General features: G+C 39.6%; 1 protein-coding gene across 1 annotated transcript; it reads left to right on the plus strand.

Moving 5' to 3' along the window:
* The first annotated feature begins 151 nt into the window (after nt 1–151).
* Nucleotides 152–9,454, plus strand: sephs3 (selenophosphate synthetase 3). Its single transcript, XM_079802294.1, has 8 exons — nt 152–801; nt 1,879–1,982; nt 2,063–2,170; nt 2,360–2,514; nt 3,501–3,591; nt 3,727–3,826; nt 7,018–7,230; nt 7,673–9,454. The coding sequence occupies exons 1-8, from the start codon at nt 498–500 to the stop codon at nt 7,945–7,947; spliced, it is 1,350 nt and encodes a 449-aa protein (XP_079658420.1). The 5' UTR covers nt 152–497; the 3' UTR covers nt 7,948–9,454.
* Nucleotides 9,455–14,669: the final 5,215 nt, after the last annotated feature.

Raw genomic sequence — 14,669 nt, forward strand, 5'->3', positions numbered from 1 at the left:
TATATATTTTTTTTAGGAAGCAAAAGAAACAAGGTCATAATTCGGGTAGTTTTGGGATTGTCTGTACATTTGCATTAATGCCACCGTCTGATGCACCTTTATGGCAGAACCAGAATAGGCGGGGCTTAAGATAGCAGACTCTGCGACACTTATTTTTGAGGGGGGTGAATTGTGACCAGTCAAGTGCAAAATATGCTAGCGATAGTTCAGTTTGATGCAAGATTGACTTTCCTGCACTATCTTTAACATGTTAAGTATGTTCTAGCAGCTATTTATCTGCCAGTGATGAATTATGTAACTTGTGTCATGAAGTGATAACCAGCTCCCCTCTGTAGGATGAGTTGGTTCAGTCCGCAAGCGCGCCGTGTCCATACTCGTTTCTATGACCAAGCGTGTAGATAAAACACGCTCTCTGTTTCTTTGAAGCGACTTGCATTTTCTCTCACTTCCCCGTGTTCCACCATCTGAATGAGGAGTGAATACAATTCAGCATAACCATGTCAGTTTCCGAGCCACCGTCAGCAGACTGTGGCGGAGCGGGAGGGTATGGAGCTTTTTACCCGGCGGGATACCAGGCGTTGCACCCGGAGGAACACGGCCTAGACCGCGGCTTCCGACTCACGGCCTTTTCCGATATGAAAGGATGAGGGTGTAAAGTCCCGCAGGAGACTCTGCTCAAACTCCTGCAGGGACTAGAGCCTGACCGCCCGCCCGGAGAGGACGGCGGTTCGGGGACGGGTATTGGAGACGAGACCGCTGATTTCGGCCAACTTGTTTCAGTTCCCCATGGTCCTCGACTAGGTAAAGTATGAGCCGCTGACCTGTCACACCAACGCTGTCAAAAAGCGAGCACTGGTTCGTGAACCGATCGTTTTTTTGAGTCGGATCTTTTCACCGAGTCGGTTTAACGGTTCCCAAAATCAGCAATTGTAACTTACCCCGAAACCAGAGTTTGTTGATAGCGATGGGAAGATCTTTTGAAGTGAACCGAGGATTTGACTGATAGGGCGAAAAGCAAGCTGCTTAAATACGTTTATTTTGTATTATTAATAAAACGTACAGGCAATATATTTCTGACTTGATCGTATAATAAAAATAAAGATACACAAAACACGTATTAATGGAGAAGCCTTAATAAGCAGCAATATGTTGTCAACGTATTGCTTTATTTGGACGCTAAAAAAAAAAAAAAAAAAAAACCGATTCAGTTTTGTGAACTCAACTGGTTCGTAGAAACGAATGGTTTAAAAGAACCGATTCGTGGATATGAGTAAGACTTCCCTATCATATAATAAAAGCGTTCGTTATTTGTGCAAATAGAAAGGTCTGACAGCAGTTTGATAGCTACCCAACCGGTTTAGCAAAGAAAGGCTTTTTTATTGTGACGTTTTTTGCTGTAAAGTTTTGGATATATAAAGTCTGTGTTAGTAAAACTCTTTGTTTAACCTTTGACTTCTGTACTTTTAATTATTAACTTCAGGTGTGAACTATGGACCCAGGCTTCAAGTTAATGCTTGCCAATGAAAAATAGATTCTTATCAAAAATGCTTCTTACCATTGCAAACTGAATGATTTTTATAAAGGTTTAAGTCCCCATTGTATAATATTCAAAGCTTCTATAAACATGCATACACGTTGCACATGAACTTATGGTGATGATAAACAGGGCAACTTTTTGAGCAATGTTTGTAGGCAATGTTGCCATCAACCAATCTAAAGTATCCAGATAGAAATGTGTTGCCCATTCCCAGTGGGGAAAGTGGCCAAGCAACATTGCTTTGTAACATTGCCCAGCAACATTGCTCAAAAAGGTTGCCCCATGTATCATCACCTTTACAGTGAGTGAAACATCATTTTGCTGTTCTTTCTTGACTGCAGGTATTGGAATGGACTCATGTGTGATCCCTCTGAGGCATGGAGGTCTCTCCCTGGTCCAAACCACAGATTTCTTCTATCCTTTAGTGGAGGATCCTTACATGATGGTGAGTGAAATCTATTAATGTTTTGGAAAAATTAGCATGCACCTCACAAATAAGTGAAACTTCTGTCCGTTCTTTTACAGGGACGAATTGCCTGTGCAAATGTTCTGAGTGATCTGTACGCTATGGGCATCACAGAGTGTGACAACATGCTCATGCTTCTCAGCGTCAGTCAGAAGATGAATGAGAAGGTGTGCGGCAATCTCTCTGCTTTCATTCTGTCTGTAGTATTAATTTTTTTTTTTTTTAAAGCTAATGCAAAAATTAAATTTTCAGTATATATGGACTTGTCCAGATGTTTAATAAATTTTTGCATGATGTTTTTGAAAGATGAGTGTGAAATGGTTAATTTTATTTGTACTGTGTTGATGTTCTCTCAGGAGAGGGAGCAGGTGATGCCTTTAATGATGAAGGGCTTCCGTGATGCGGCGGAGGAGGGCGGGACTTCAGTAACCGGGGGACAAACAGTCATCAATCCCTGGATCATCATTGGGGGCGTGGCCTCTGTTGTGTGCCAGCCCAATGATTTCATCATGTGAGTGTTTCTCTCTCTCTCATGTATCAAAGGATTGTATATCTGTACACTTGGTTCTGAAGGATCTAGTTTTTCCTAAACAAACATTTAACACAATTTTAAAAGGAAATATTCATTGGGTCTCATTCACTAAGCATGCGTACGCACACATGTGTGCGAGAAATGTATGTATGCACGATTTTAAGAACAAATCACAAATCAGATTTCAATATTTTTAATTTTTTTAATATAATTTATGAAAAAATATAGAAACAACTGAAACCACACGTACGCAAAAAGAATTTACACTATATGGCTTTATAATTGTATTTAGAAGTTCTATTTTATCCTAACATGACTATAATTACATTGAAGTATATTGCATTCATTGTATTATATAATCCATATATAAAATCATATAATTAAATTATTAAATACAATTTAATTTAATCTTAAATGCATTCGATCATATACAGTTAAAGACTAAGAAAAGCTGCGTTATAGCTTTAGCTGCGAGGTTTCTCTGAATAACGCTGATATGAGTGCATGTACAGCTGGTTTATGCAAGCTCTGTAATCTGGGTCTTTCTATATATAAGGTGTTTATTGTGAGAACTGTTGAGAATGACACACTTGGCATTGCTCGGAACAGGCGAAAGCGTGTCTGCGAACAGTGGCAAGTTGGAAGAGAGGGGCGAAAGGGTGTAAGGTGTGTGGAAAGCCCTTATATGGAGGTGGTTTGGGTGTTTTTTTTATGCATATTACTAACCTTGTGCACGTGGCCTCTCATTTAGAGTACTCCAAATTCACTAACATCAGAACGACGCTAAGAACAAATTCATGTGCGTACGAACGTTTTGTGAATCAGGCAGAGATTTTTCGTGAGAAGTTCTCCTGTGTGTACAAATGTGAACGAATCCATGCAATTATTAGTGAATGAGACCCAGTGTCTGGCACTTCAGTTTGTTTCCATCTTGTAAATGCTTGCATATGTCTGTGTATATGCAGGCCTGACAGTGCTGTACCTGGAGATGTGTTAGTTCTCACTAAACCTTTGGGAACTCAAGTAGCAGTGAATGCCCATCAGTGGCTGGATATAGTGAGTATCCATTTTTATCTTTGGAATGATTGCTTGTGTGGTTCTTTCCTCCCTTTCCCCTTTTTTGTATAAGTTATGAAGAGATGACAACCTCATCTCATTTCTCTCTATCTCTTTTACCTTTAATTTCTTCAGCCTGAGAAATGGAACAAGATAAAGTTGGTGATTTCAAAGGAGGAGGTGGAGCAAGCTTATCAGGAGGCTATGCTCAATATGGCTACCCTCAATCGCACTGGTATGTCATTGCATAAGCTTTATTAGTGTGAATTATTTTTAACAATGGGGCCATTTCATTACACACACCTCCTATTTTTGCATCTTTCTACTAGATCAGATGGCCTAGATTAGGGCTGCACAATATATCGAAATTATCGAAATATCGCAATGGCGTGCAATATCTGAATGATTTAAATAGGCTACTTTAACATTGTGAAAAGTGTACGTTTTAGGCAGAGAATAGATTGGGCACACGACTGTTACTTATGTGACTTGCTTGACGTTAAAAAGAGTTATTAAAGGGGGGGTGAATCACTCAGTTTCAGTCAATCTCATGTCAATCTTGATGACATATAGAGTAGTATTGCATCCTTCATATCTCCGAAAAGTCTTTAATTTTATTATATTTATAAAAGAAAGATAGGCTGTACAGAGTCTTTCCGAAAAAAAACGAGCGGCTGGGTGCGTATCGTGTGGGCGGAGCTAAAGAATGACGAGCACGCGCAGCTATTACGTTGAGAGCGTCTGAAAGCTCTGACATCCTTAACGCGGAGAAAAAAAACATTATCCTAAATAAACCATGGAGATCAATCAGATTTAGCCATATATAAATGATCCAGAATCAGATCTAGAGGCTGAAATTGAACAGAAGCAGCAACGACGACTACAGCAGGTCGTCTCAATGGTATGTACTACTGTAACTTATATATGCTTAGCGGCTTGTCATGCTCGCGAGTTTTACAACATTTGTGTGTGTTTACTCGTGGTTTATGAGGACATGATTTGTTTTATGGACTATTGTATGTGATTTTAATGTTTGCAGTAGCAAGCGGAATGGCTTTGCACGTCAGACTAGTGCGTGTTTGCATAGAAAAACAATGGAATAGTAGCGCATTTGAATAAACATGTCGATAGCTAATAACACAAAGACATTTGAAGCAGTTTTACTCACCGCCTGCACCCAACATACGACCGTGAACCTTAATCGCTGGAACCGCTCCATTAGACGAGCTACAAATCCGGAGTTGAACTGTACCTTGTTTATAAACCATTGTCGCCGAAATGCAGGGAACAAACAAAAACACCTGCGCAACTACGTTGCTGCTCCAGAAAAACAAACTCCATCCACTGTCCCATTAATGCTGGGTTCTTTGGGGAGCTGTGCAGGGTTGCCTTGCCCTGACAACCAAAAACGCACTTCTTTGGTGACATTGTTGATTGTGTGAAGTCCTGTGACTGTAGCGCGCAGCCGATGACTTCTCTAAAGCGTTGTCTCTCTCGCTCTAGTTGCGTGCGCGCCCTTCCGTGAGAAGAGCCCGTACAAGGACATTCCGCCCTATCTGACGTCAGATGGACCCATACTCGATGTCAAAAAAACTTTCCGAAACTTATGAGAAACCGGAAGGAGTATTTTTTTTGCACAGAATTACTCCATCAAACGTCCAACTTTTTTTTTTTTTTTTTTAATTTTGTCTATGTTTAAGCATTTCACCCCCCCCCCCCCTTTAAACACAATAACTGGCAGAAAAAAACTCCTTGTAGTCTCGCGCTGTCTGCTGTCTGACACACACACCGAAACGTGTGCACAAGCCACCTCTCTGAAAGCGTGTGATCCCATCAGTTCAGTTTCGTGCATTGTTGCACACTCAAACTGTCAAATACACACACAGTTATGTCAAAATGGCTGTCTTGACGAGTATTCATGTAAACACAGTCGGTTATGCTTTAAGTGAACGATATAAGTTGGGGAAAGAAACCGAATGCGTGTCAATAGGATCCGTGAATTAGGTCTTAAAGTGACAGCCTGCTAATACAGTAAAACTGCTAATACAGTAAACCTGCAAAACAGTAAAACTGCTGCTGTCTGTCAAACAACAAAAGAACAAGAGAAAATCACTGTGCTCTTGGCTGAATAACCTTTGTAGCTTTATTATGTATCAGTGTATGTTTAATTCATGAGAAGAGAAGACTACTGTTTTTAGTTCTTATTTTTAATAACAAAGATAAATTAAAATAACAAAAATAAATATCCACCCTTTTACCTGGATGTTCTGGATGGTTAAGTTTTAGGTTGATATAACTATATATTACCAAGTCAAAGAGTTTTTGGTATTTTAAATATTGGCATTACATTTTTTGTTTGCTTTACATTGATGTTAAAATTATATTGTCAGATTTGTGACATACATTTTTGCTAAAACACTGCTGGTCACTTTCTGAAGTTGTAGCGATGCTTTCTTATCCCAGAAAGAATTAACGCATAAAAGGTATCATTCTCAGTTTTTAAATATTTTTCTTATATAATTTAAATCGATTTTACACACTTAAAGCAATATCGTATGACAAGGTATTGCATATTGCATTTTTCTTCAATATCGCACAGCCCTAGCCTATATGCGTACTTTCAAATGACAAAATATATTTTGCAGTACTACTAAAGAAAGATTAATTTTTCTTTTGTTGCTTAATTACTACAAGACACCGTTAGGCATATACACTACCATTCAACATCTTGGGGTCAGTTATCACAGATTACAGTTTCCCCAAAAATATTAAATAGCACAACTGTTTTCAACATTGATAAGAAATGTTTCTTGAGCACTAAATCAGCATATTAGAATCATTTCAGAAGGATCATGTGGCACTCAAGAGGAGTAATTGTGCTCTGGCGTAATTATGCTGAAAATTCAGCTTTGCAGTAGGGCTGCACGATTCTGGATATATTCACAGAATCAAGAATCAATTTTTTTTCTTTCAAATGGAGAACACGATTCTTCACTTCTATCACTCCAGTGAATATTTGTAACACAGAAATAATGATACTGCGATGTTGAAAAGAGCTGTTTCATAGCTATATATAACTGCTCTCTCTGGGTCAGCGGCAGCACAAACACCGATTTGAATGTTCTGGTTCCAGTGTTATTTAGGAATGAGATTGCGTGGGTGAGGTTGCGATCTCTTAATGATGATTCGTGCAGCTCTACTTTGCCATCTCAAGAATAAATTGCATTTTAAAATGTATTACAATAGAAAACGGTTAAAGTTAAAATATTTCATAATATTATATATTATATATATATATGTATAATATAATCTTTTGAACGTATATGAGGTCATTTTAGCAGTTTAAGTTATTTTGAGCCAAATACAACAGGTTTTATATTGTTTTAAAATTCTCTTTTTTCTTTCTCTCTATCTCTATCTATCTAGCTGCAGCCTTAATGCACAAATTTAATGCACATGCTGCCACGGACATCACAGGCTTTGGGATCATAGGTCACGCACGGAATCTCGCCCAGCAGCAGAGAAATGACGTTGCCTTTGTCATTCACAACCTTCCCATTATTTCTAAAATGGCCGCAATCAGCAAAGCTGGTGGCAACCTGTTTGGGCTTTTGCAGGGCACCTCTTCTGAAACATCAGGTGAGAGTCACAGCTCAATGCACTAACACAATCGTTTTAAAGTGAACTAATAATGATCATCATAACGTGGATTAACATGAAAGTGGGCTTAACAAAATTAGCATTGGACAATTCATTTGTGAAAAGTAATGTTCAAAGATTTCTATCTTTATTTTCTCTACATGTTGTAATCAGTAGCAATAAATTAATATATATTTTAGCTGTTTGGTATGAATTTTCTTCAGTTTACTATTAAAATAAAATATTGATATTCACATTTGTTTAAAATAAATGTGTTATTCAAACTAACTAAAATATTCAAGGTCCTCCACAGGTTTTTAAGGGTTTAACATTAATGATTAATCAATTAATAATTGATCAATTCCTGAAAATGGACTGTTCTGGTCAGAACAGTTCTGCAAGCTCTTGGGTAGATAAAGAATCTTTTTCCTGCCTCTCTCAGGTGGTCTGTTGATTTGCTTGCCACGGGAGCAGGCAGCCCGGTTTTGTGCCGAGATGAAATCCAGTCGCCTGGGTTTGTCGGGAGCAGTGGGGCAGGATGGAGGGGTGGGTGATGGGCAACAGGCTTGGATCATTGGCATCGTGGAGAAGGGCAATCGCTGTGCCCGCATCATCGACAAACCTCGGATCATAGAGGTCCCGTACCGTGGCTCTGTGGTCAATGCGCAGGAGGGGAGCAACAATAATGCCAGTCCTCCTGAGGTGCAGCAGACGTAACAACTCCACAACGCGCACAGAGGCTCTCTCAGTGATCATTGTTCTTTACTCCTGACTCTTACTATGTCCTCAGTGGGAATGATAGATTTTTGAACCGTATGTGTGGTTACTCTTGCTGTCCATTCCCTCCCCCTGTTCAACCAAAGGGTTGAGAGCAACAGACCAAAAATATTTTAACTGACCTGGTGGGAGATGGAATGGACAACAAGCAAACGTATTTTCGTCTCTCATTCTCTTCTCCAGCTCATTCTTTCAAACCCACACACCTGGTTTTCTTTTTTTATATATATAAAAATGTTTACCAGCTATTCTTTAAAAGGATATGAGCCAAATCATAAAAGCTAACTTTAGTAATTAACCCTTATGTTGCTTTAAACCTGTGTGCTGCTATGTTACTTTATTTTATTTCTGTGGAACACTAAAGTAGTAATTTTAGGCATACCGTTTTCTATAAAAACATCATGAAAGTGGTCATTCTGCACCATATTCCAAGTCTTTTCAAGCTACTAAGCGAGTAATAGTAGTTATATGGAAAAGGACTCATTATTCTGCTTTTGTGTTCCTCTGAAAACAGCATACAGGTTTGGAACAAGTTTAGAAAAAGATTGACCGAAAACATTTTTGGATTTATTTTTCCGTTGCGGAAATTAGTATGAAACCTATCCAGAGCTTAATTATTTCTGCTTGATGAGGTGGAGGCTTTGAGACCTCACGCTAAAATGAAGCCGGGTTTACTAAGAAAACATTCCAATGAGTTCCTCATCAATCAGACGATTTGATTAGCAAATATCCTAAATATGACAATCAAACGTGTCACACCAATGTATACTGGGGCCTGAGTAATCACAAATGTTGGCTAAGTTAAAGGAACAATCAATATTTATTTTGTCAAAGATTTAAATGCAATTATCCAAATTTTTAGTTGGTGTTTATCTTGTATCCAATCAGTCTGATTCATCCACCTGTTTAATAGGACATTCTTGTAACATTGACATATGTCTGGTGAAATGAGGTTATAGTGTTCTGTCGTGTGGGTTGTTTTCCTGAATAGAGTGACCTTACTCTGGTTAAAGTAGGTTAGACCGGTTCTTCATTCTTAAAAATATGGACATGTCATGGTTTTAGGGGCAGCAGTTAATTATGAATGATTGTGGTGAGACATATGGATGATTTTTTTCTTCTCTCATTAAATCTGTTGATTTTGAACAGAAGATAAGGTAGTCTGGTTCTCCCTCATGTATCGGAGAAAGGGTTGAGCAGCTTTCTCTGGTCCAGCGGGTGAGCCCAGAATGCCAGTTGTGCTGTTTGAATGGCTGAGACAGAACAGCAGTGTCCACAGTCCTCTTTATGACACCTCTCTCTTTAACCCCAGCTCCTGGGACAGGTGAGGTTGATGTTAGATAGGAAGGGATAGGCTAATCTGCCACGTCCATTCACCTGGCACTGGTTTTGTCATCACAGTTTTCATGAATTAAACCATTGACTCAATAAACTTGTAATTTCTCTAAACCGACTCTATTATTCCTTGAAGCTTGTTTCGTGGTCTCTGCTGTTGATAGTCTAGATGTGTTGTCTGTAGTTCACCACAATGTGTCAGCAAAGTGCAACACTGTAAGAAAGCGGCCAACAGATTCTTTGCTCGATTCTTTTTATGTATTGGCTTGTCTCAACATTGTCATTCTGCTTCAGTTGACTTCTTTTTAAACTCGATTGCAGTAATTGACAGCTGAATTGAATGTTTGATAAACAAAGCATTTTTTAAGCGTATGGCAATTGTTTTTTGAGCGAGGGGATACTAAAAAAAGAACGAATGAACATAGTGGTCAGAAATGTGCATGATCAGAAACAGATTTTTTTTCATCTTCAGCCAGAAGACTGGTTGAAACATTTATGACTTTCATAAAATTTGAGATTAAATGAAAGAGTTTTCATTTGACTATAAAGTAAATACTAATTTCATTAGTGGAAAGTAAACATCCCTTGACAATTTTAAATTGCATTTGCTGTTAGGTTCATGCAGAGAATAGCAGAGTGCTGGAGAATACATTTTATCCATAAATAGCAAAATGTCTTAATTTTCCATTCGTCCTCTATCCCAATGTTTCAGTATCAACTCGATGTGAAAACATACAGGGATTTGTGAAGGCAGATCTTCCCATTTCTACCCTGTCCTTTCACCTTTAGATTTTGTCTCCTCTTCTTGTTCTCCTTTTCCACTCTTCTTGCCTGAATCGGCAATTAGGCCATTATATATAATCATCTTTATTTTTATCGACCTAAAACATTTTGTTTACCAGCTCTTCTCCAGCTATCATCTGCTTTGCTTTTGATTAGCGGAGGAAGAGATTCATAATCGCTTACTATGGGCATATCTTTTTTCCCTTCTCACATTCTGCAACCCCTTTTTTCTCTTACATAATGTCCTTTTTTTGCAGAGTCTGGTCTCATTGAGGAAATAGTTTAACAGCTTCTGATTCTGCTCATTTTCTGTTCACTGATTCTGACACCGTGCCCAGTCTAAACCTGTTCAGCAGAAACCTCTGTGCAGAAGAGCATTGTGTGTTTGTGCTTATCACTGATTATTCCATTTTTGTGTTATGATTAGGGATGGTATATTATTTTGAATTTGTAGTCTGTAATTAACATGATGCAATAAAACATGGCATACTGCAAGATAATGCCAAGAAACATCTTACAGTTGCATGTAAAAACAAACATACAATGCAACAAATGTGGCTGGAATAACAAACCAATGACTGATGTATATCAGAATTTCGATGAGCCGGTTTGTCCCAACGTGCATCAAGGCCACCATCATCGTCCCCGTGTCAAAAAAGTCCAGCCTCAATGACTACCTGCCTGTCGCACTCACACCCATTGTCATGAAGTGCTTCGAGAGGCTTGTCTTTAGCTTCAAACGCTCAACCGACAACGCCACCGCCACCGCCACCATCCTCCACTCTCACTCACCTCGATATAGAAGGACATATGTAAAAATGTTGTTCATAGACTTCAGTTCAGCATTCAACACAATTATTCCTCAGCACCTGATTGGAAAGCTGACCCTGCTGGGCCTGAACTTCTCCCTCTGCAACTGGATCCAAGGACTTCCTGTCTGAGAGACCGGATCGGGAACAGCTTCTCCAGCACACTGAACACAGGAGCCCCCCAGGGCTGTGTGCTTAGTCCATTGCTGTTCACTCTGTTGACTCACGATGCACAGATCGAACCACATCATCAAATTCGCAGATGACACGACTGTGGTGGGTCTCATCAGCAAAGAAGATGAGTTGACTGAGAGGCAGTGCATCGGCTAACAGACTGCTGCAAAGTCAACAATCTGTCCCTGAACGTGGACAAAACAAAAGAGATGGTTGTTGACTTTAGGAGACCGTGTAACAACCACTCTCTGCTTGATTTCCACTTGGCGGAGAACTGGTCTCTCAATACCAGTTTATAGCGAAGAAAGACCATCAGCGTCTCTACTTTTTTACGAAGGCTGAAGAAAGCCCATCTCCCATCCCTCATCCTCACCACTTTTTACAGAGGGACTGTTGAGAGCATTCTCAGCAGCTGCAACATTGTCTGGTTTGGGAAATGCACCATCTCAGATCGCAAGATAGTGACATCAGCTGGGTCTTTCTTATCTCCATCACAGACATGTACACCACACACTGAATCTGCAAAGCTATATGTATTGCAAACAACCCCACACTCCCCTCACACTAACTCTCACACTCTCCTACCATCTGGTAGAAGGTACAGAAGCATACAGGCCCTCACGGTCAAGTTTCTTGAAAGTTTCTTCCCCCAAGCCATTAGACTCCTCATGTGACTGGCCTGACAACTACAATCAAACACACACACACACACACACACACACACACACACACACACACACATCCACAAAAACTCCCCACTACTGTTCCTTGTGTCTTAATACTGGGCCCTGTTCTGTGTAAAATCAGGTATGCACACAGGTCTGAAATGCTGAGCTTTAGTGCATTAGTAGCAAAATTCTTTCTTATATCTGCAAAGTAAACTTTACAACTAAAAGATAAGAAAATTAATCAAAGTCTATCTGTTTGATTGGCAATAACAGTGGCTGAGTATGTCAGCTTGAGAAAAACGGGATGACAGATATTTATTTGTGAGTTCTGTATGGAGAGCATGAGCCCCAAAGGATCTGCATAGATAAACCACAACGCCTCTGATATAAGTACAATTTTGCAGCCAATCTCCAAAAATACTCTTTGCAGCTGTTCTCAGATCTCCATTTCCAGACATGAAGACTGAGTGGACTAGCAGTCAGAACTATTCATCTTTTCCAGTGGGGTTTTTATCTTGTCAAAAAGCGAGGCTACTATATAAGAAATACATTTTATTTTCAATTTAGATTTTTATATTTCAAATACATGGTGTCCTTTTGAACTTTATCATTCATATCATTATGCACCAAATCAGCATATTTGAGTGATTTCTGAAATATCAGAAAATTCAGCTTTGCCATCACAGGATTAAATTACATTTTCAAATCAAAATAGAAAACAGTTATTTTATATTGGAAAGATAATTGTATTTTATTTTTACTGTATTTTGATCAAATAGCAGCCTTGTTGAGCATAAGAGACTTTAATAAGAGAATTTATATATAATTAGGAGACTGTAGTGCTGCACAGCATTCAGTAAGTTGTATGCCATTCTGAACATATCCAGTCTCTATTTCACTCTGTTCTCTCCTATCCCATGTGACCCTTTAAGAGTTGACCCCACATGCTTTAATAACCACTTAACAGTTAATCTTTTCTTTCTAAGTGGACTCTGATGATGATGATGATCACATCAGGCATCTTGCGGTAGCACTCAAACGGACATTTAGTTAAGAGAGAAACTGTAGAATTTTCTAACTCAACTGCTAAATTTCCTCTTAAACACAGGTGGTGGTTCTTATACAGTCATCCTGAGAAAGTATGATTTTCTCATGTGATGCAGAGGCAAAAATAGACTGTCATGTTTTTTTGTGAAGTTTCTTTGCATAAAGGAAAGAGACATGCAGTCCCCACTTTTGACCCCAGGCCCGGCACCCGTCTGCCTGTCATCTCCCAGTCAGCAGAGGCAGGGTAGACTGAAAACAAATCCACAAGCATATGGTTGCACTGGAAATCCATATCTAATGTATTATGTTTTGTGAGCTCTAATGTTTCATAAGCCCCTTCAACAACACAGAGTCGTTCACATGCCATAAAATATCCGGTATACGTAGCAGTAGATGCTGACACGAGAGCCAGAGTAGACTATCAATTCTCATAAAATTATAGCAGTGCAACTAATGTCAAATAATGTTTGCAATGTAATTGCTCTTCTTTGTATCCTTATCTCAAGTTTAATTCACCAAGCAAGTCTTTGGTGAGAGGAATTAAATAAACTCAACATATGTCACAAGTCGTGCTTATATTGTGTATTGAGTGAGTTGTGCTTATATAAGACTGTAGTTGGTGTTTAAAAAAATTTAATTTTAAGGCCTGTTTAGTAAATATGAGACTTTTGTTATTTTACCGTCGAAGTTGATGTGTTAAAAGCTGGAAAAATGGGCAAGCGTAAGGAATTTGAGGTAGTTTGGCAGGGGCCAAATTGTGATGCCTAGACGACTTGATCAGAGCATCTCCAAAACTGCAGCTCTTGTGGGGTGTTCCCGGTCTGCAGTGGTCAGTATCTATCAAAAGTGCTCCAAGGAAGCAACAGTGGTGAACCGGCGACAGGGTCATGGGTGGCCAAGGCTTATTGATGCATGTGGGAAGTGGAAGCTGGCCTGTGTGGTTTGATCAAACAGACGAGCTACTGTAGCTCAAATTGCTCAAGAAGTTAATGCTGGTTCTGATAGAAAGGCGTCAGAATACACAGTGCATCACAGTTTGTTGCGTATGGGGCTGCATAGCCGCAGACCAGTCAGGGTGCCCATGCTGACCCTTGTCCACCGCCGAAAGCACCAACAGTGGGCACGTGAGCATCAGAACTGGACCATGGAGCAATGGAAGAAGGTGGCCTGGTCTGATGAACCACGTTTTCTTTTACACACGTGGATGGCCGGGTGCGTGCGTCGCTTACCTGGGGAACACATGGTACCAGGATGCAATATGAGAAGAAGGCAAGCCGACGGAGGCAGTGTGATGCTTTGGGAAATATTCTGCTGGGAAACCTTGATTCCTGCCATCCATGTGGATGTTACTTTGACCCCTACCACCTACCTAAGTATTGTTGCAGACCATGTACCATGTACTTTCATGGAAACGGTATTCCCTGGTGGCTCTGGCCTATTTCAACAGGATAATGCACCCAGCCACAAAGCAAAAATGGTTCAGGAGTGGTTTGAGGAACACAACAACAAGTTTGACGTGTTGACTTGGCCTCAATCTAATCGAGCCTCTGTGTATGTGCTGAACAAACAAGTCAGATCCCCACCTTGCAACTTAGATGACCTTATAGGATCTGCTGCTATCATCTTGGTGCCAGATACCACTGCACACCTTCAGGGGTCTAGTGGAGTCCATGCCTCGACGGGTCAGGGCTGTTTTGACAATATTAGGAAGGTGATCATAATGTTATGCCTGATCGGTATATATATATATATATATATATATATATATATATATAAATATATGATGTTACCTTATGAAGATGAAGCAATTAAGAAGGACATCAATAAAGGACAACAAAGTAAAGTA

Source organism: Gobio gobio (genome assembly GCF_949357685.1).
Source record: "Gobio gobio genome assembly, chromosome: 21".
NCBI classification, from domain to species: domain Eukaryota; kingdom Metazoa; phylum Chordata; class Actinopteri; order Cypriniformes; family Gobionidae; genus Gobio; species Gobio gobio.